Here is a 21,956-nt window from a genome sequence, read left to right as displayed (position 1 = left end):
AAGTTGTCATAGGTTTTCCCTCTTGACCATAGACCATTATTGTTGATTTTAAAAAGCGATCTTCTAGAAAGCAATTCTAAAAAAATAATTGAAGATTCGGATCTCGCAGATGTCAGGAGTCAGACAGACAGACGTTTCGACAGACTTAGCTTAATCGACTCTATCTTTATAGACTCGAAAATTATATTATAGAAATAGAACGAAGGTAAAGGTTATCAGCGAATTTGTATTAATTGTTATGATACGGGGGTAAGTCCATGAATTTTTAAACTAAACAATCCTATGAGCTTTATGCACTTTGTGAAATTAATTTACCCTTTTATTGTCTTGATACAAATACGTCACCCTTCTTACGAAAATCGTGATCATACCCAAACGATCATTCAAATTTGGCCAATTGCTACCAAGAGGCTAACGGATTTTTAATGTCGGTCAAACACAAACTAAATGGCATTTAATGTTCAAATTATGACAAGATTCAACTAATAGATAAGTGATGAAATAATGGATACTAATAAAACTAATCACTTGGGACTGCCCCAGCACTTCATATTCCACTAACCGATTATTTGTGACAAAGAGTTACATTCTGCATGAGATATATCAGCCGATTCTTAACAAAATATAGCAGATCTATAGGGAACATTCGATAAAACCCGTAATCCTGATTGTTATCTATACCGTGGCCAAGCTCGTTAGTGTGTCTTAGTATGGTGGCGCTGTTTGTTTGTTTGTTTCTTTTTGCCCATCTTCCATAAAAGCAAAGAAGAATCATAGACTTAGCTAAACCCGATCAATGCTCTAAAGATATATATAAATGCTCAACTTGCACTGGACGATACCTTGATGATGGGGAACACATGTCCTAATTTTACAGAGGTACTTGTCCCCAACGGTCGAAGAAGTTGCATTACTGGCAAAATCAATCCTATCGTCTCCAAAACGGATGTCATAGAATCAATGGTACTGCCATCCACAGAAAGGTACAGTTCTTAGACGCATAAAAGCATACTTCGAACATTGCATTGACGTCGAGGAAGCACGGACGATATGTCAAAACGCGATGAAGATGGTAGACAATGACTTTGTGAAAATCCCCAGTAAGAGAGGCAGATCAGATGGATCAACTTGTGCTGTACTTCAAGACCTGTCTAAAGATAAAGTTTCTAGGGCTGAAAAAAACCCGAAACGATAATATCTAGGGTACTATACCTACTAAAAGAACAAAACGCTAACCCTTCAATAGAGTATTGACTTATATTTACTTGACTTGAGGCTACAACTCGGGTTTCTCTAGACAAAGTTTATCTTCTAATCAGTACAATGAGGTACATTCCATCTTAGATTATTTTTATGAGGCATTCAAATCGACAATTCACCTTCCTGACTTTGTTAGTCTAAAAACTGGCTACATGAGAGGACATAACTATACCCAAACTATTCATTACCGATCCATATATTTGCGTATATGTTTATTGGTCTCCACAGTAACCTATGGAACAATCAAACTGCAGAGTGCTGATTAAGTTTGAACGTCCATTTGTGGACCCAATTGCTGGAAGACTATCAGAAATTTTCAATCGTAAATCAGACCTCATCTTCATTTGTATATGTGAGAAAAAGCATCAGAAGTCTAAGACTTTATATAATGTTAGATAACCAAGTATGTCGTTAAAATTATGCTGGATATCTGACATTTTTCGAGCCGTTAGATATTTTGTTATATAATAGTTTTACGTGGTTGTTAAACCCAATAACAAAAAAACATTTTGTGTCTCAATAATTGTATGAATTATTTCCTTTAATTTCCTGCAAATATCTACATATGTATGTCTGTAATATACACTAAATAAATTTATCTACGTTTAATATACATATGTAGACAAATAGTTACAGATCTAATCAAACTCCCTTAACACACATACAATATAAAGTGCATATGTAAATGATTATATGTTATAGATTGTTTGAACCCTACTTGAATACCTCATCTTGTAAAAGTAAATTATTTAAATTAACTTAAATTTGTTGAAATAAACCATAGACTTGATGATGACAAAATGAATTTATGAATTTTTGTTTAATATAATTTTCTTTTACTAAAGCTGTTTAATCGATATATAAAATATTCTTACGTTAATGACTCATAGGCTGGCTATTTGATATATATGCGAACAGGTGTCATTTAAGCGGTAAAAATTGTATTTCTTTTTGGTACTTTTCACATAAAACATTGTTATGTCTCCCACTGCGAACTCATTAACTAAAGCATTTGTAGCCCAGAGAAAAGGAAATTTTTGGTACTTCTTAGTTTTTCTAAATTGTACTTTTTGATTTAGAAATATGAAATTAAGAATGTAGAGCCCAGAGTAAAAGAGGACTTTTTGGTACCTATCGTTCTTCTTCGATTTTTAATTGGTACTTTTTGGAATCACTATAATATTGAACCTAGGAACAAAAAATTAATCATACAAACCCCAGAGTAAATTAGAACTTTTTGGTATTTTTTCGTTCGTTAAATGAGACATAAAATTAAGAAGGTGGATATCGGATTAAGTAAGAACTCATAAGAGGGGCCTTTTTGGTACTTTTTCTTTTTACAAAATGTACCTTTTGAATTTTCTATAATAGAAACATAAAATTAGTCATGTAGAGCTCGGATAAAGTGAAAGCACATAAAAGGGACTTTTTTGGAACATTTCCGGAGCATTCTGGTACTTTTTCTTTCTTTAACTGGTTAGTTGGTATGTTAGTTAGTTAGTTAGTTAGTTAGTTAGTTAGTTAGTTAGTTAGTTAGTTAGTTAGTTAGTTAGTTAGTTAGTTAGTTAGTAAGTTAGTTAGTTAGTTAGTTAGTTAGTTAGTTAGTTAGTTAGTTAGTTAGTTAGTTAGTTAGTTAGTTAGTTAGTTAGTTAGTTAGTTATTTAGTTAGTTAGTTAGTTAGTTAGTTAGTTAGTTAGTTAGCCTCAGTTGGGAATTGAGCCCAGACTAATTCACCAACCACTAAACCAACGTAGGCCAAAATTTACGATAACACATATATATTTTTTCCATTATTATGAATGCAGCGAAGCGCACAGGGTGTACCTAGTGTTCATGTAAAATTAATTTCATAGAAATGTCAAAAATCCATTGAATATTAGCAAAAGAAATTTTAATGTCTATACGATTGTATATAGAAACAACAATGACATTATAACAGTTAACAAATCCAATGTCAATCAATTTTCATTCAGTAATCTGTCAACCTAAATCTAGTTGTGAATTTATAGTAATTACTACACCAACAAATTATCTACTTTCTTTCTCTTCCAGTTTAAATATTGATGAGTCGTTAATTGATTTGTGGTGCTAAGTTAATATTACGAAAACAAATATGTTAATGGTTCCCAATAAATGGTACAAAATTTACATAGTTTTTACATATTAATTAGGGTTTAAAGCAAACATTTATACATTTTGAATTTAATTTTAATAAATTTTAAAATTTTTCTTTAATTTTTAAATTTCAACACGTAAACAACTTTGTCTCACTTTAATATCATTTTTGTATGATTAATTTACTGCCTAATGCAAACATAATTAATTTCTTAACTGCCTTTTTCTCTTTTATCCAATAAAAATTTTTCAAAATATTATAAAAATGTTAATGTAAATTATAAATCTTTTAAATACTTTGCTATTTAATTTAGAAAATGTTATATTTTCTTAAGTTGAAATTTTATAGAATGAGTACGATGGTACGCATATTAAAATTAATATACAGATATATGTTTTTGCCTTGTTTTAACTTGTGCAGAAATTAATAGAATGCAACGAAGCGTATAAGTGATATTTATTAAATATTCATTTCATATTTAATATAAATCATACGCTTGATATACAAAGAAGAAATATTTTGCTAACAAGTAGAGAAAGTAATTTATTAAAAAGCAATATAATATTTTATTGTTAAGCATAAATGTATTGTAACGCCCTACATTATTATAGGGAGAGGGGATGATTAGGGTCGATACAATAGCAACATAATTAACATCTGTATGTAACATCAATGAAACGATTTGTATTTTGTGGATTTTGGAGTGAAATGCAATTTTCAAAATTGTTCTTTATTGATCAGATGGACAAGATTGGTCAACGATTTTACATAGACCTCATATATACCTCCATCCGCCCCCGGGTATGTTTTCTTGATGATAGATTCCATCTTGGTGTATTGCAATCTGGGAGTTAAGAGGTGCTACTAGTAACTTTAGTCTGCGGGACTATAAACTGGCGTTGTCACTTCACACCTCGAAAAGTGCTTGGTATGATTTGACATGGGGTCCTACCGAAGAACCATATAATCTGGAACTACTTGTGGCCAGTTGCCCGCAGGACTATGTCCTGGCTGGTCAGTTAGTTAGTTGAGGTTCCTTCGGAATCCCCGTAATGGTTGTGGTTATTCTCAAATTCGCGGACATAGTTAGTGCCGGTTAAAAGACTGCTGTCAAGTAATGTCTATATTGCCGAAAACAAGAGATACAACACTATGGGACTAAGCTTTGGGAATGAGATGGTGTTAATTGAATATGATACAGGATGCGTGCCTCACCTACCCGTATACCCAAAATAAGTGTATCGTATGTCGTTCTCTTATGAGTGTGTCGGATAAATAAGAAGTATGCTGGGTTAAACGATAATGGATAAAAGGTATCACATACAAGTGATAACATTGAATTTTCTTTGCTTGTCCAGGTATGTTTATACTCTAAACTTTAAAGTAAACTCTGTCCATATGTTCAGAATTATCGCTGTGTGTCCTGTGAGTAAGAACTAAATTTCGTCTTATTTGAAGAATTCATACTTTGGTCTAACGGTTACGTCTCTAGGTGCTGTTGCCAACTCAACATAGGACATCCTATCTGCGTGGTTGTATACGGAAGTGATGTTTAACATCTCAGAAGTTAAGCAACTGGGCACCAATGGTTAGAGTTCCATAGTTCGAGTACTTGAGCAAGGGGCACGTATAAAGGATCTACATCCATATACGTAAATTGCAACCTTCGTGTAAGATACACAAAGAGTCAGTGGTTTAATAGGCCGCCAATAGCCCACATATAATTGTGTCGCTTGGGTTATTGCTTAAAGAAGTTCAAACAGTCACAAACAAAGGAATATAATTGACCTATCTATCACCTTATAAGGATCCCTTAAAAAAGTATTAAAATGCTGCTTGCTCAATTGTACAACTAATAAGTGTGCAGCAATATAATTCCACATAAACAGTGTTTTATAGAAAGAGGTAATAAACCAAAATTGATACTGTCCGTTGTCAAAAATGAGCTTACCACGTTTGTTAACATTTAGACAACGGATGTGTATAAAATTTAAGATTTCTACAACGAAACTACAAAACTGTGATAACGGATCTTATTGGAAAATTATATATCTTTGGTGTCAGGCGAACCACCCATATAAGAGCCCAATCAAAAAAAAAAATACTCATCACTGCCTTAAAACTACGAGTACAACAATGAAATTCAACATAAACATGACTTGTTTGAACCAAAACTGTTCGTTACGTGGTTCGGTTCATAATTGATCCTATTATTTTAGAATATTCAATATAAACATAATTTGTTTGAAACAAAATCGTTGTCCAAACGAAGCACATAAGGAATCATTAAGAAAAGGACTTAAAACGCTCAGTACTGGCTTAAAAATAGGAATATATCTATGAAATTTGACAAAAACTAGTTTTGTATGAATTAAAATTTATGTACCATACTTTATGAGGATCGGTTCATAAGTGACCCGACCCCCATATAAGGTCCCTTTAAGAAATTCACTTTAACTTTCATTATTGTCTTAAAAGCACGAGTATATCTAAATATTTTACATAAATATTTTACTTTTTTAAGATAGTAATGGGCTTTTAAGTCATTGGCCTTAAAGGACCTTATATACGAGGTACGTAATTTTAGCATAAAAAGCTAAAGCCGTTTTAAATAGGCATCGACCCTGTACCGAAAAACACATTCGGTTTGCATAGACGCGGCCTGACGGACAAGTCTTAATCAACTCAGAAAGTGAGCCGATCAGTAAACTTTATGGTGGTTGTAGGACCAATATATTTGTGCAATGCAAACATCAGCACATTTACTGATAACTACAGTGGTGTAGGGTATAATAAATATGAAAAAATTAAAATTATTATATTAATTACTAGCTATACCTAGTGTGCTTCGCTATCATAAAAGCAATTAAAAAAAATCTTATAGTTTCTCAAATATACGAAATTTTGTATTTAATTCAAATAAGAATTGTCAAGACTCTTTGAAAGTCCGACCATTATTCGCTAAATATTCATATGAATATCAAAGTTCTTCATGTAGAATTTCAAGCTCTAATAGTTTCTCAAATATACGAATTTTTCTGATTAGTTCATATGGGGAGTCACAGTCCGCTCTTTCTTCTCCAAAATGTTCAGATATGTAACAAAGTTCTTCTTCCCAGATAAACGAACTTTTGTATTTAATTCATATTTAAGGCGCAAAGCACCCCCCCCTCCTTTTGATATTCCGCAGATTTTAGCTTTAATAGTTTCTTAGATATACGAATTTGTCTATTTAACTCCAAGCCCCCCATGATGAATATTGATGAATATTTTATTAATGTGGGAGGTGACGCTCCCCTCAATGTTTACATGGATGTTAAAGTTACTCGTGCAAATTTGTAAGATTCTTACTGTAATAGTTTCCAAGATTAACAAATTTGTGTATTTTATTTATATGGGAGTTGAAACGCCCCCTAATGGTAATAAAGTCCCCTAATAAAGTCGCTCCGACAAAATTTTATATACGGATTAAATATTTTCCTAATTTCGAAACAAAAAGTAGTTCCTTCCAGATATAGAGGAACACAGCCTTCTGTAAGGTACAAACAAACAAATAAACAAACATACATTGATTTTTATATATAGATTATTAGAAAAATATAATTCTTCGCACATTTAAGGCCTTATGTTTCTCACCATCTAGCCTTTAGTTCGTAAGATATGTATATCGCCTTACTGATCAATAAAGCTACTGACTTCATAAGCTGTTATAACATTTAATTATTGTTATTTCATTAAGAGTATTATTTGCAGACCTTAATATACCTTTTACTTCTATTTAGTAGAATTTGTGGAAGGAAATTTTTATTTTTATACATTTTTGACCTTTTTAATCATAAACAAAAACAACGGTTAAAAACATGTTAACTTGTCTAAACTAAATAATTACGTGAAACCAAAAAAAAATAATTCTAATTTATTAATAAGTTTATAAAAGGTTATGAGTGAAAGTATTTGAAAACTTAATTAAACAGAACAGAAATAATTCATTTAAAAAAATATAATTTTAAATCCTACCCGATTCGAATCGAATAATATTCAATAAAAAACTCAAAGGATCCTTCTGAACAGTGAAATTCTTCAACAACAACCTAGAATCAATTTCATAGGACATTCTTTTGATTTTAAAGTGCTTCTTAATTATTTCCTTACAAACAATTCTTTAAAACATTTCTATAAAAAACTAATTCCAGAATCATTCTTCAAACGAATATTGAAAATGAAAAATGTTTTTAAAAAACCTTTTACTAAAACCCTCGTTTATATAAACGTGTCACATTATTTTTCTCTGGTTACAAGTTGAGTTTGAAATGTAATTTATCACTGTATACCGGTATGTAATGTAAACTACACTCAAAACCATCAAAACAATTTACAATTCTAGTGATAACAGGAGTAAGGGGCACACACATACACAGAATGTAGGTCATGCAAATAAAGTAGCAGTGTTTTTATACCCTATACCACTTTAGCGAGGAGGGTATATTGGGTTTGTGCTGATGTTTGTAACGCAAAATAATATTGGTCATTTTCTGAGACGATTTAGCTATGTCCGTCCGTCTGTCCGTCCATGTAAATCTTGTAATCAAATTACAGGTCGCAATTTTGAAGATAATTGAATGAAATTTGGCACATGAACTTCTATTGTCCCGGGGATGAAACCTATTGAAAATGGTTAATATCGGTCAATTATTTCACCTAGCCCCCATACAACTGTACCCCCGAATAGGGCTTGTAAACATTGTAATTAAACTACAGGTCGCAATTTTGCACATAATTCAATGAAATTTGGCACATGATATTTTATGGTACTGTAGACAAAGCCTATTGAAAATAGTTAACATCGGTCCATTATTTCACCTAGGCACCATAGAACTAAACCCGCCAAATAGGGCTTTTAAGTTCATAGTTATATTTAATATACTCGTATCTCGACAAAAAGCTGTAAAACCAAGTTCTATACTAGTCTTGATGACCCTGATGAACTTTATAATTATAGAACCTCATTTGACCCTAGCCCCTCTGAAAAGCTCCCCATCAAAATTTTACTTAAATATTCACAGTTTTATTAAACAAAAAATGGTTTAAGTATATCTGAGGCAAGGTACAATTCAACTTAAGTGCTTTATTATGAAAACTAAATCACATTTTATTCCTATACAGGTGAAGGGTATTATATGGTCGGCCTCGCCGACTATAACTTCTTAATTGTTTTTTTTTTTTTTTTTTTTTTGTTTTGTTGTTGTGGTTACTGCTTTATACCATCATTAAGTATTGACACATTCCGTATTATTAGAAAGTTATTTTGGGAAAATTTCTACAAAGCTAATTGCAGTGTTAGTGACTGACCTACACAGTTGTCCACTGGTAAAACTACATGCTCAAATAATATACACTTTTTTGGACTTTCATTAAATATACATTAAGTAATAAACACAAACATTCCTTCTTTTGTATTCATTGACTTATTTACATAGTCATTCCTTTACTAAACCCCTTAGTTCGGGGAAAACGAACACACTTTTGTTTAGATTACTAGTAGGCAATTAATGAATGAAAAGATATAATGGTTTGAAACAATATTTCTCTTGATTTCATTACGAAACTTAGTGATTACTGGCTAGATTACCTGGGGACATTAAAGTGACAAGTTTCAAGTGAAAATAAATGGATTTAATGACAAACTCATTTGGAAACCCAGGTCGTTATTGCCAGATAAGGAAAGATCAAATTAAAATCAAGAAGAAAGAAGTAAGAAATTATAGTCGGTCAAGGAAGACAATATAATACCCTGCACCTGTTACATGAAGTAAAATTTGATTTAGTTTTCATAATAAAACATTTAAGTTGATTTGTATATTGCCTTGAATATACTTATTTAATGTTGAACGAAACTGCGGACATTTAAGTAAAATTTTGTCGAGATATATAGTTGAGTTGTATGGTGAAATAATGGACCGATGTTAACCATCCTCATAGGCATTATCTACGGTACTATAGAATATCATGCTCTAAATTTATTTGAATTATCTCCAAAATTGCGACTTGCAGTTTGATTACAAGGTTTACAAGCCCGATTCGGGGATTCAGTTGTATGGAGACTAGGTGAAATAATGAACTGATCTTAACAATTTTCAATAGGCTTCATCCCTAGGACAATAGAAGATCATGTACCAAATTTCATTAAAAATTTCGACATGTAGTTTGTTGTTATAAGGTTTACATGGACGGACATAGCTAAATCGACTGATTGATATAGAACCAATATTATTGTGTATTACGAACATCAGCACAAACCCAATATAAAGAGATTTTTTACAAGAAGTCCCAAAGGAGAGTAGGATTATATATTGGCCTATACTTATAAATTTTGGTAAGGAAATTTACGTCTTCTTCAAAGTAAATTTTGACCTTCAAGTCATTTTTTACAGGGGAGTTTGTTTGGCGGCTAGAGTCAAAATTCTATAAAACTAAGTTTTGCCGATTTTTTGTTAAAATCGGGGGCCGACTTCAACAATTTTCAATAATTACTTGACCAAAAGAAGAGTAAGTGCCAAATTTCATAAAATTATCTTAAAAATTGCAACCTGTACCGTTCTTACAAAGTTTACATGAACACACAGACAGACGGACATAGCTAAATCGATTCGGAAAGTGATTCTGAGACGATTGGTATTCTTTAAGGTGGGTATAGAACCAATATAATGGTGTAGGGTATAAAACTAATATGATACATTGATACTACCCCATAAATCTGCAGGGTTCATCAATTTATACAAAATTTATGTAAAATAACTTGCTAATACTGTTACGCATGGCTAAATTTTATGACATTTAAAAGGTAAAAATTGACTTTAGAAATCAGTACATTAATACATACATAATATATCTCGTATATGTAATGATGATTATTAAGAAAAAATACACAAAAGTTACATAATCATATGTTGGTAAATTATGTTAATGATATTGCATAAATGATTACACTGAAGCAAAAAAGTATACGTACATGTTTAAATTAAAGAAAAGAATACTATAATTTTTAATGTTTTTATATCCAACATCAAAAATGAAATATTGGTCATATATATACCTACAAACGTATATATGTATATTCTGGATCCTTTATAAATTCTAAGACGATCTAGCTATGTCTGTCCGTCTGTTTCTTTGTTGAAAGCACTGTAGAGTCCGAACAGAATAAGATATATGATTGAAATTTTCCACAAATATTTTCTATAGGTAAGGTATTGAAAATCGACAATATCGGTCCACGCTTTCGGATAGCCCCCATACTCATACAAATAAAAAAATTCTAACTGACTCACTGGCTGACTGTTTTTTGTAAATTCCAAAGGTTTAGGGAGTAAAACAAGGGGTAAAAAGAGATAACTTCGGCAAGCTCATATCTCCTAAACTAAAAAAAATACAAAAACATTTTAAAGTTTATCGTCGTTCATTAAAAAAAACGGACAGATGTCTGATACCTCTTTCAAACTCAGCTACTTTAAGAAATAGACGTGTAAAAACTGTATTTTGATACTTTTTTGCACACCATGTATCTTTTAAACCTCCGAACATACATTTTTGATTCATTCATAACTTAATGGCAAAATAACAACAAAAATTTAGTACTTTTTCGATATACGAACGTTTTATGGAATAAAATTTTTACCTTTTTTGGTACTTTTTACAAAAAACATTATTTTCTATGTATTGACTTGTACATATGAATGAGTATTTAACGATGGGCTCCCATTGCGATATTGCAACTCTTTGGAGTAAAATGTTCATTACTTCAATAGGAAAAAAGTACCCAAAGAAAAACTGGAAATTTAGACTATTTGTTGGAATTTTTTCTAGTACTTCTTTGTTCTTAAAAAGGTACTTTTTGAATATTCTATGACAAAGAACCTAGTAACATAAAATTAAGCTTGTAGAGTGATGAGTAAATAAGAACCTTTATAAGGGCACTTCATTTTCCTTTACATGTATTGTTTATAATATTGAACTTAGAAACATGAACTTAAGCATGTAGATATCGGAGTAAATATAGGTTCCTATTTAAAAGGGATTTTTGGTACTTTTTTTGAATTTTCCCATAAACATTTAGCATGTAAAGGTCGTAGTAAATGAAAACCTATAAAAGAGGATTTTTGGTACTTTTTTTTGTTTTTTTAAGTACTTATTGTGTTATACATATTTATTAAAAATCAGCATTATTGCTTTTTGAGTTTATTATCATAATTAACCTAGAAATATAAAACTAAGCAATCAAGGGAAAATATATAAATTGAAGTATTTTCTGGTATTAATTCGTTCTTTAACTGGTACTTTTTGAGTACTATAACTATGATATTGATTAAAAATGTATAAAAAGAGACTTTCTGGCACTTTTTTGTTCTTTTACCAATATGTACTTTACAAATTTTGTATAATATTGAAACTAAATAGATAAAATTGGATATGCAGCTTCCCGATTGTATAGCGATTACTGTATGAGTGGAATTTCTGATTGAAAATTAAACATGCATCTTCCTGATTAAATGAAAATCTATAAAAAGTCACTGTACGGCACTTCTGAGCAATGAATTTCGATATAAACAAGTTTTGTATGACCCAAAATCTACCTTGCCCTCCATATAAGGTCCCCTTCAGAAATTCTTTTTAACACTTATTACTGGCTCAGAAATGAGAGAACAACAATGCAATTCGGCATAAACTGGTTTTAAATGAACCAAAATCTATCTACAAACTTTTGTGAAAACCTCATATAAGGTCCCCTTCAGAAAATTACTTTTACTGGCTCAAAAATGAGAGTAAAGCGATAAAATTGGACATAAACAAGTTTTGTATGTGCCACAATCTCTCTATTGAGAGTATATCTTCAAAATAGGAGTACGGCGATGAAGTTCAACATAAACAAGTTTTGTATAAACCAAAATCTTTCTACCAAGAATCGGTCCATAATTGACCCTACCCTCCATATAAGTTCCTATTTAGAAATTTATGTAAACATTTATTACTGGCTCATAAATGAGAGTACAGTAATGAAATTGACCCTACCCTCCATATAAGATCCCCTTTAGAATTTTACTTAAACACTTATTACTGGCTCAGAAATGGGAGTATAGCATACTTGGGAGTAGTTAATTATATCGATTAATTAATTGACGATTTCATTAGCATTAAATTGAAAAAAATTATAATTATTTTTTTTTTTTCATTAGCATTATTTTGTCTAATGGTAATGGTTTTTAATGAAACGATTTCATTAGTAATTATTTAAAAATAAATTTTAATTACCATTATTCAATGGATTTTAAAAATGTTCGAATATTAGTTCTAATTTCGAAATTAATTTCGAATATCCGAACATTATAATGTATTGTCATTAGGTGAAATCATGTATGGCAAATTTCAGCACATTCGGATCAGAAAAACTAGTTTTAACAGCTTTAAAAATTTTTCGAACACGAGTTCGAATTTTCAAATTTTTTTTTTTAGGTTTTATGACACAGAGATTAATTTAAAAACATAAAAAAATTTTCGAAAATAACTTCGAAATTTCGAACTTAATTTCGAATATCCGAACATATTATTGTATTGTCATCAGATGTACTTATGACTGCAAAATTTCAGCCAATTTGGGCTACGGAAACTGGTTTTAAAAGCTTTCAAACCTCGAATCTTCGAAAAATTTTCCTTAATATATTTTTCGACAATTATAAATACTAATTAAATTCGTTTTTGAAAATTCATTATCAAATTCATTACCATTATCAAAAAAAGTTGTAATGAAAAAAAATATAATTTTCATTAAATGGTACTTAAAATATTTTTCATTACAATTTTTTTTATAAATGGTAATGAAATTTTAATGCTTAATGAAAAATTCCCATGTATGGAGTATAGCAATGGAATTCGACATAAACTAGTTTTGTATGAAACAAAATCTATCTACAAAACTTTTGTGAGGATCGATCCATAATAGATTCTACCTCCCATATAAGATCCCCTTCAGCAAATTACTTTAACGCTTATTACTCGTTCCCACGACAATTAGATATTCACTCCGGAACGCCCAAGTCATACTCGGCCAAAGATTGTCAACCCAGCGATAGCTGTATCAAACGAAAGTTCTTTCCCCAGGAAAGAACTATCGGCCACAGATGAGCTGTTACAACAACAACGCTTATTACTGTCTAAAGGCGGGTTTCTTACTTATCAGGTTAACTAGGCTTAACTTGCTGTTGGATTAAACTCGAACAAATTTAGGCGGATTTTAACCGATAATTGTGTTTTTCAGTTTTTTTTTTTTGTAAATTGGAAAATTTTGAAAAAATGTTAAATAAACATTTAAAACAATAATTAATGAAACAAAACAATTCAGAAAATTGCAATTTACTTAAAATATCATGTTTTTGTTCTTCCGAAATCATTGTTTTATTGTTTTTGTTAATTGTGTTTTCTCACTTATAACTTGAGTTTAATTGCCGAATTACACTCAGTTAAACTAAGATAATAAGTAACTTCACTGATAACTGAAAAACACGAAACATATATTAAACCAGGTTTAACCAAAGAATGAAGATTATCTTTATCAGAAAAATTCACCCTAAGAAATGTAAATATAACAAAGAAATTCTTTTTAGCCTTTAAAAAATTATAATGTACACAAATTTGTTAAAATTGAAAAGATAAATTAATACAATAAATAAAAAAACTATTGTTATAATTTCCTAGTTTTATTTTTATCAGTTCAGATACATACATAAGTATGTATATAACTCTCATACCTAAATGAAATGGCATATTTATTGAATGAAATGGCAAGTAACTTAGTAAGCAATTTCTTTACACCATCTCTAGGACAATACCTACATACCTACCTACAGGTACATGTTTTTTTCATTTTTTTGTATAAGTCATTGTAAAGTTTGTTAAGTTTGTCCTTTATTCTATTTCAAAACACTTAAATGTTGTTTTTGAACAGTAACCAAATGTTTAGTCACGTGCAAATATTATATTTTATACAAATAGTGAGATACATACTAATACATACGTTTTATACAAAACTCATTTCAAATTCACATAAGTGCGATAAAAATGTAAAGTATTTTGTCAAACAAACGGCCAAACAAACAGATATTATGCCAAGTTAACATAATTTTTTAGTGACTCCCATGTTACTTTAAGGTAAATAAACTTAACTAGATTTTTTTGTTGTACAATCTTTTTCTATAGTTTATCTAATTTTATGTATCTATTTATATATAGAATTTTGTGAATAGGTAAGCGAATAACGGTAGAATGTATGTGCGTCATTAACCATTATATCTGATATAATAAGAGAAATTTTAAACCTATCTTAATAAACATTTTTGCTTTCAATTTATTTTGAAAAATGGATTCTTTATGTGCTGGAAAGAATTGCTTCATTAGATATAAACATTGAACTTATGAATCAATGCGTTTGTTCCCAGCAAAAATAAAACGAAGTACTTCCAAAAGAATAGTATTTATCACCACTTCAAAAGTAGTGATGTTTACTGACGCCCAAAGAAGCGAAAAGAATACATTTTTTTAATTTAAGGTATATTTTTTACCTTCTGTGGAAGTTATGTTATTGAGGTCCAAAGAAGCGAAAAGAATCCATTTTTTTAATTTAAGGTATACTTTTATACCCTACACCACTTTAGGGAGGGTATATTGGGTTAGTCCTATAACAATCGTATAAGTATACCAATCGGCTCAGAATCATTTTCTGAATCGACTTAACCATGCCCGTCCGTCTGTCCGTCCATGTAAACCTTGTAATCAAACTACAGGTTGCAATTTTGAAGATAATTTAATGAAATTTGGCACATGATTGTTCCAAGCACTATAGAAAATGGTTAAGATCGGTCGATTATTTCACCTAGCCCCCATAAAACTGAACCCCCGAATAGGGCTTGAAAACCTTGTAATCAAACAAGTCGCAATTTTGGTGATAATTCAATGAAATTTGGCACATGATCTTCTATAGTACCATAAACGAAGCCTATTTAACATCAGTCCATTATTTCACCTAGCTCCATATAACAGAACCCGCGAAGTAAGGCTTTTAATTTCATAATTATGTTTAATATACTCGTATTATGACAAAAAGCAGCAAAATCATGTTCTATACTAGCCTTAATGACCATCATGAGCTTTATAATTTTAGGGCCTCATTTGAACATATAGCCCCTATAAAAAGCCCCATTCAGGCTTAGGTACAATTTAACTTTAATGCTTTATTACGAAAACTAAATTCCACTTTTTTTTTGTAACAGGTGTAGGGTATTAAATGATAGTCCTTGTCCGGCTATAATTTCTTACTTATTTTTGTCATTCCGTTTAGTCTTATAATTTTGTATTTGTGGGTTGAATAGAAAATCAAAAAGTATTATTTAAATGAAGAAAAAGTACCTGAATGTACCCATTTAAAGACATTTTTTAAGAAGAAGAAACAAGTAATATTTTTATATTTGGCTGGGCCGAATCTTATATATCCTTCACCAAGTATGTTTTAAAAAAGTTTTTATTTATTTTGTATCTCTGCACACATGAACAGCACAGAACAGCATCCAAACATACAAAAAATACACAGCTGAATAAAACCAAATACATCTCCACACGCACATGTACATCTTTATCCAATTCACAGTGTTGTTGTTGCTTTTTTAACAAAGCATGAAAAAAATGTGGCTTTTTTGATGAAATTTTCAGAGGTTGCCTCGGATTTTTGCTCATATTTCCGTTATTTATAGACCGATTTTGCTGATTTTAAATAGCGATCTTCTCGAAAGCATTTCTAACTGAATTATTGAAGATTTGGATCTCGCCGATATCTGGGGACCTCTAAAAACTGATTTCAACAGACAGACGGACAGACGGACATGGCTTAATCGACTCCGCTATCTATAAGGATCCAGAATATATATAATATATAGGGTCGGAAAATTATATTATAGAAATTACAAACTTATATATGACAAACTTATATATACCCTTCTCACGAAAGTGAAGGGTATAACAAGTAACAAATAGTCCCCTCTCACATGATCTCATTTAACCCGGGCCCTAGGCCCTACATGCTTAATTTCATATTTAAAGTTCAATATTACACAAAACTCTTAATGATATTGTAATTAACAAATCAATATTTTGAATAAACTAATATTTGCAATGATTTTACAGAATTTTACTCATAACTCTGTAATTTATGGGACGATTTTACCAGATTTATATAGAAAATATCACGATAGCATTTCTGATATTGATTTGTCTAAAAACTGAAAACATATAAAAAGAGACGGAGTTGGCTTAATAGACTCATAGAATTAAAATAACTCAGTAGAATTTGGAAACGGATTTACAAACTTTTCTAGTTCAACGATGATTTTTATGAGTCAACTTAGCATACCCTGGGTGCTTCGCTACCCTAACTATGTTCAATATCGTAAAAATATCAAAAAGTACCATCGGAAAAATGAAAAAGTACAAAGATCTCTTTCAATAAATTCTCATTTAATATGGACCGTGTGTTCCGGTTAACCAAATAGTTCCCACTTCCAGAATATTATTCAGTCAAGACCATGTATGTTAAAATTAATGTTCCTAGGTTAAATATTTTAAAAAATTAAAAAAGTACAATTTATGAGATAAAAAGTACTAAAAAATTGTCTCTTAAAGGATCTTATTCAATGAGGACCGTGTATGTTTAATAATCATGTGTTTTCAGTTCATATTAAAGAACATACATAGAGTATCATTTGAAGGAAGAAAAAGTGCCAAAAGTAAAATAAACTTTACCTAAGTGGAAAGTAATAATAAAAAGAGTACAATGTTTCCCATTTTCGCTTAGAAGTATACTTTTTCGAGAATCAAGTTTACATAATGTTCCGTATTCAAATCTACATATATCACAGATAAAACTCAAACGATTCAAATCTGCATTAATTTATTCCAGAAAAAATTTGCTTTAAAAAAGGTACCAAACAATTTACTCGAATTTGGTCTTATATAGGCCTTAGTACCCGAATTCCAAAATGATATACCAAAAGCTTATTTTGTGTGAGTAAATAAACTACTTTTTGAAATTTTATAAAAGTTGGCTCAATAAGTTTGAATAAAATTAAATTTCCCGTTTTCCCCCTTTTTGGTACTTTTTTACCCAGTGAAATAGCAAAAATATTATTACAATAAATATTACAGAGTTAGTCCGTAATTTAATATGAATAATTCAATAAACCGAAAAAGTTTTCTGGATGTGCTAAAAAAAGTACCATAAATACAGTTTTATCCCTTTCACACCCAAAAAGGACTAAATTTTAAAAAAGTACGAAACAGGTGTCTCATAATTTTGAGAGATGTATCCAAAAAGTTACCAAAATCACCTTTGTTACACATTTTTACCCCTTAAAAGTACGAATTTCAAAAAAGTACCAGACACCCATGTGCTCATTTTAAGAGTAGATACAGATGCATTTAAAATTTTTATTGTATCACTAATATTATGTAATATACTTAAGAAAACCTGTTTTACCCGTTTTTTTCCCTTTTTACCCGTAAATGTGCAATTTTCCAAAAATCCCTCCTTAGTGGATCTACATAACCAAAAACACATCTACTGTCAAAATTTCATAATTCTAGGTTCAGCCGTTTGGACTGTGCGATGATGAATCAGTCAGTCAGTAACGCTACTCTTTTATATATATAGATAACAAGTCTTCTTTAATTGGAATATCATTTGGAATGGATGTGTAGGGTGTTGTAGATATACATACTACAACACTTAACATACATAATAATGAGCACATAACACTTTTTCGCTGGTATAGTTTTTATAAGTTCTAGGTGCAATAATAACCTGATTTAAAGGGTTTCCTATGAGTTTGGTTAACAATAGTGCAGATCACTTTTCCTACTGCTAGCGTAGGAACTGCAGTATTACAATGCCTATATACACACCCACATATTTTATACATTTCAATCGAAATTGTTGAAGTCTCTCAAAGATCGAAATGGTTAAAAAGTCTTTCAAAGATTTATTTAGCCAATTAGCACTTACCTCATTGTCTTCGACCTTTTAATAGGTCCGCTGAAAACGAAACTATAAACAACACAACTCTTTGGAAACGGTTTATAACAAACCAAATTGATTCTTGAAAGTATTTTTATGAACATTTTTCGACTACAAAACAAAAGTTTGTAAACTAAAATGGAAATATTTAAATGACTAAATTAAAAGAAATTTGACAACTAAAGATTAAAATAATTTACTGTTAATCTCTCATTTCGCCTTCCTCGTCTTCATCATCGACACCCTTAATATATAAAACATTGTTGCAACGTATTAAAACTTCACCCAAGTTGCCTTAAGGGAAATAAAAGTTAAATTCACATTATTATAAAACAATTTCATATTATTTTCTTTTTATATTGAGACAACTTACCAGTAGGTTGACCATCAATGTGTTCTTCAGCATTTGCCAATTGCATGTTCATGTAGCCATCGACGGACACTAGATAACCTTTATATTCATGTCCCCATTTTAGTTTGATAAGCACTGCCTTACCGGTGAGACCATTAAGGAATGGTTTAGGATTAATTGGCATAGCAGCAGACATGTTGATTTAATTTATTTTTGTTCGACTTTTCTGTTAAGAAAAATTATTTTTATTAAATTTACAGGCGGTAAACAAATTGGCACGCTCACCACAAAACGTTTGCAAAACAAAGCCGACAAATGTCAAAGAAAACTTAAATGTCAAATTTATTTGTGTTTTTGCCAGTGTTGTATTTTTTTGTTTAAGGTTGTAAAAATAAGTAGTATAAAAAATTCCGTTAAATTGTAAACAAATTTAAAATTGATAACAAGACTTTTTGGATTTTTGTATTTTAAATATTCATACATACAGCAGATCTAATATAAAGAAGTCTTAATAAAATTTCAGCGAAAAACGAAAAACAACAACAATAACAAACAGTATTTCTTACTTTTAAATATATAAAATTAAAACAAGTATGATTTTATAGTCGGACATTGCCGACCATATGATGCCCTACACCAGTCAGTATGTTAAAATTTTGAACTTTTTTTCAAATAAAGCATTTAATTTGTTTTATTATGGAATATTTTTACTTATTGTTGATAAAAAAGAGATTTTGTACAAAAGGGCTAATAGGGAAGAAGGGGTAAACATGGGCCTATCCTTATAAATTTTGGTAGATGAATTTACGTCTACTTCAAATTCATTTATGTAGATATTAATAGTTTTATAAGTAATTATAACTTAATTTTGACCTTCAAGTCATTTTCTGAAGGGGAGTCTATATGGGGGCTAGGGTCAAATGAGGCCCGATCACAATAAAAATTAGTATTGGCATTTATTGTTCTATAAAACTAATTTTTGCTGATTTTTGTTGACATTATAAAATATTCAAACATTATAAACTTATGACCCTAAAGGCCGATTCGGGGGGTACAATTGTATGGGGGCTAGGAGAAATAATGGACCGATTTCAACTATTTTCAAAAGCGATCGTCCCTGAACCAAAAAAAGAGTATGTGCCAAATTTCATAAAATTATCTTGAAAATTGCGACCTGTAGCGTGCGCACAAGGTTTACATGGACACACAGACAGACGGACGGATGGACAGACGGACATAGCTAAATCGACTCTGAAAGTGATTCTGAGGCGATTGGTATACTTTAAGGTGGGTCTAGGACCAATATTTTTGGGTGTTACAAACATCAGCACAAACGCATAATACCCTTCCCACTATAGTGGTGTAGGGTATAAACATAGCATTAAAGAGGCAGCGTTCAAATTGTATGAAAATCTATAAATGTGAACTTTCTTGTACTTCTTTGTTTTCCAGTTGGTATTTTAATTGTTTTTTAAAGAATATTTACATATATGTATATGATTCGACACAGCCGAACTCTTGCACCAAATTCTACTTTTTCTACTTTTCTTAATCAATGGAAATCATGGAAATAATTATATCGCTTTTATTTTTACAATCAGTTTTTTTGGGAAAATTGTTGTGTTCTTAAGTATTTCTAATAAGTTTTCAGCAACAGTTATAGTTAAACTAGGGTTCAATGGAACGTATGAATTCTAAAACTCGTTGAAAATCTTAAAAACAGTAATATCTTTATATAGAAAAGCATTTCACATAAACAGGAATAATTTCTAGTATTTGATAAAAAACTAAACAATTGAAGTGAATGAAGTGAAAATAATATTTTTGTTTATAAACCGTACAAAAGTTATTTTCAAACATGAAAAAATCTATGCGCACAGGAAACTGTGAACCATTAGTATTAACTTTGTGTACTCAGTTCTTAGTAGTCAGCTCTTATGCTCCTGTAAAAGGACTTTAAAGTTTAAAAGACCTCCAATTTCAAAAGATGGAATTCCAAATTTTATATTTAAAAGTTGGTATTAATATTAATTTCAAATGAAGCTGAGTTCCTCTGCTTCGAAATAATATAATTTATTTCAAATCATCAAGATCATTAAGAAAGAATTGGAATCTGAGTCGAAAATTAAACCTTTTTAAATTTAATTTCTTTTTCGTTTTTTCTCTAAGTGAGACAGGTAAATAATATAGATAGAATGTAGAGATTCCCATATAAATATTTTAAATATTCCTTTGTAGTCCTTTAAACTTTGAAATCTTTTTATATGGACACAAAAATCGGAGTACTCAATTCTATAAGTGGAATCTATTTTCACATGCTTATTAACTTTTCCATGTGTGAATGCTTTTTTCAAAATTGTTACAGGGTTTATATGAAGAAAATTGTTGTTTAAAACAATAATAACATCTAGTTTCATTTTATTCGAATACCCGAATAATTTTTAATTATCCGATTATTAACCGGCTAACGTAAAACCTCAAATAATTATTTTTTGTCGAATAAACCGAATAAGACAAAAACCCGAATAATTGAATACCCAATAAAAATTACAGATAACACACAATTGTTGTTGCTGGGGTTGACAGCCCTTGGCCGAAAAAATCGGGTCATTCCATTACGTAGATCCGTTTGTTGGGCACCGACAAAGCTGCCAAAATGCCGCCCTAAAGACTTTAACGTGCTGGCTAAATATTATCTCGTAACAAAGGTCCTCCCATTCAAGGAATATAATGTCATGTTGACCAAATAGTTCCATCGGAGGAGTCATCCCAATTTTAACATCACACAGTTGGATACTACTCGGAGGCATGTCAGGAAGAATTTTGGTATATAAGAGGAAAACATATGCAGATATGTACAGGATACATTGGATCAGTCGTCGTATTCGGCAGTTTTGATTCAGGAATGTAATACTTGGAGGTCGCCCACCGACCATAGAAGACACGGAAGAAAACCTGCCGCGAAAACAAGATTAGTTATCATATCGTTCATTTGTTTATTGAGAAATTAAATAATATATATTTTATTTATTTGTTTGTGTTTTTTTTTGTAATTTAATTTTTTATTTGTTTATAAGAAATGACAACAACCAGCTGATTATGATAAATACTCGATAAAA

The 21,956-nt window shown here is 30.6% G+C and overlaps 1 protein-coding gene across 1 annotated transcript; it reads right to left on the bottom strand.

Annotated features, from left to right (window-relative positions):
* Nucleotides 1-18,531: 18,531 nt before the first annotated feature.
* LOC111680767 (small nuclear ribonucleoprotein F) lies at nt 18,532-19,158 on the bottom strand. The gene is made up of 3 exons (XM_023442470.2): nt 19,123-19,158; nt 18,859-19,063; nt 18,532-18,779 (listed from the first exon to the last, which is right to left on the bottom strand). The coding sequence occupies exons 2-3, from the start codon at nt 19,031-19,033 to the stop codon at nt 18,688-18,690; spliced, it is 267 nt and encodes an 88-aa protein (XP_023298238.1). The 5' UTR covers nt 19,034-19,063; nt 19,123-19,158; the 3' UTR covers nt 18,532-18,687.
* Between the last annotated feature and the right edge of the window lie 2,798 nt (nt 19,159-21,956).

Source organism: Lucilia cuprina, chromosome 3 (assembly GCF_022045245.1).
Source record: "Lucilia cuprina isolate Lc7/37 chromosome 3, ASM2204524v1, whole genome shotgun sequence".
Taxonomy (NCBI): domain Eukaryota; kingdom Metazoa; phylum Arthropoda; class Insecta; order Diptera; family Calliphoridae; genus Lucilia; species Lucilia cuprina.
The sequence above is the reverse complement of the archived record's forward strand: the minus strand, read 5'-3'. Positions and strand labels throughout refer to the sequence as shown.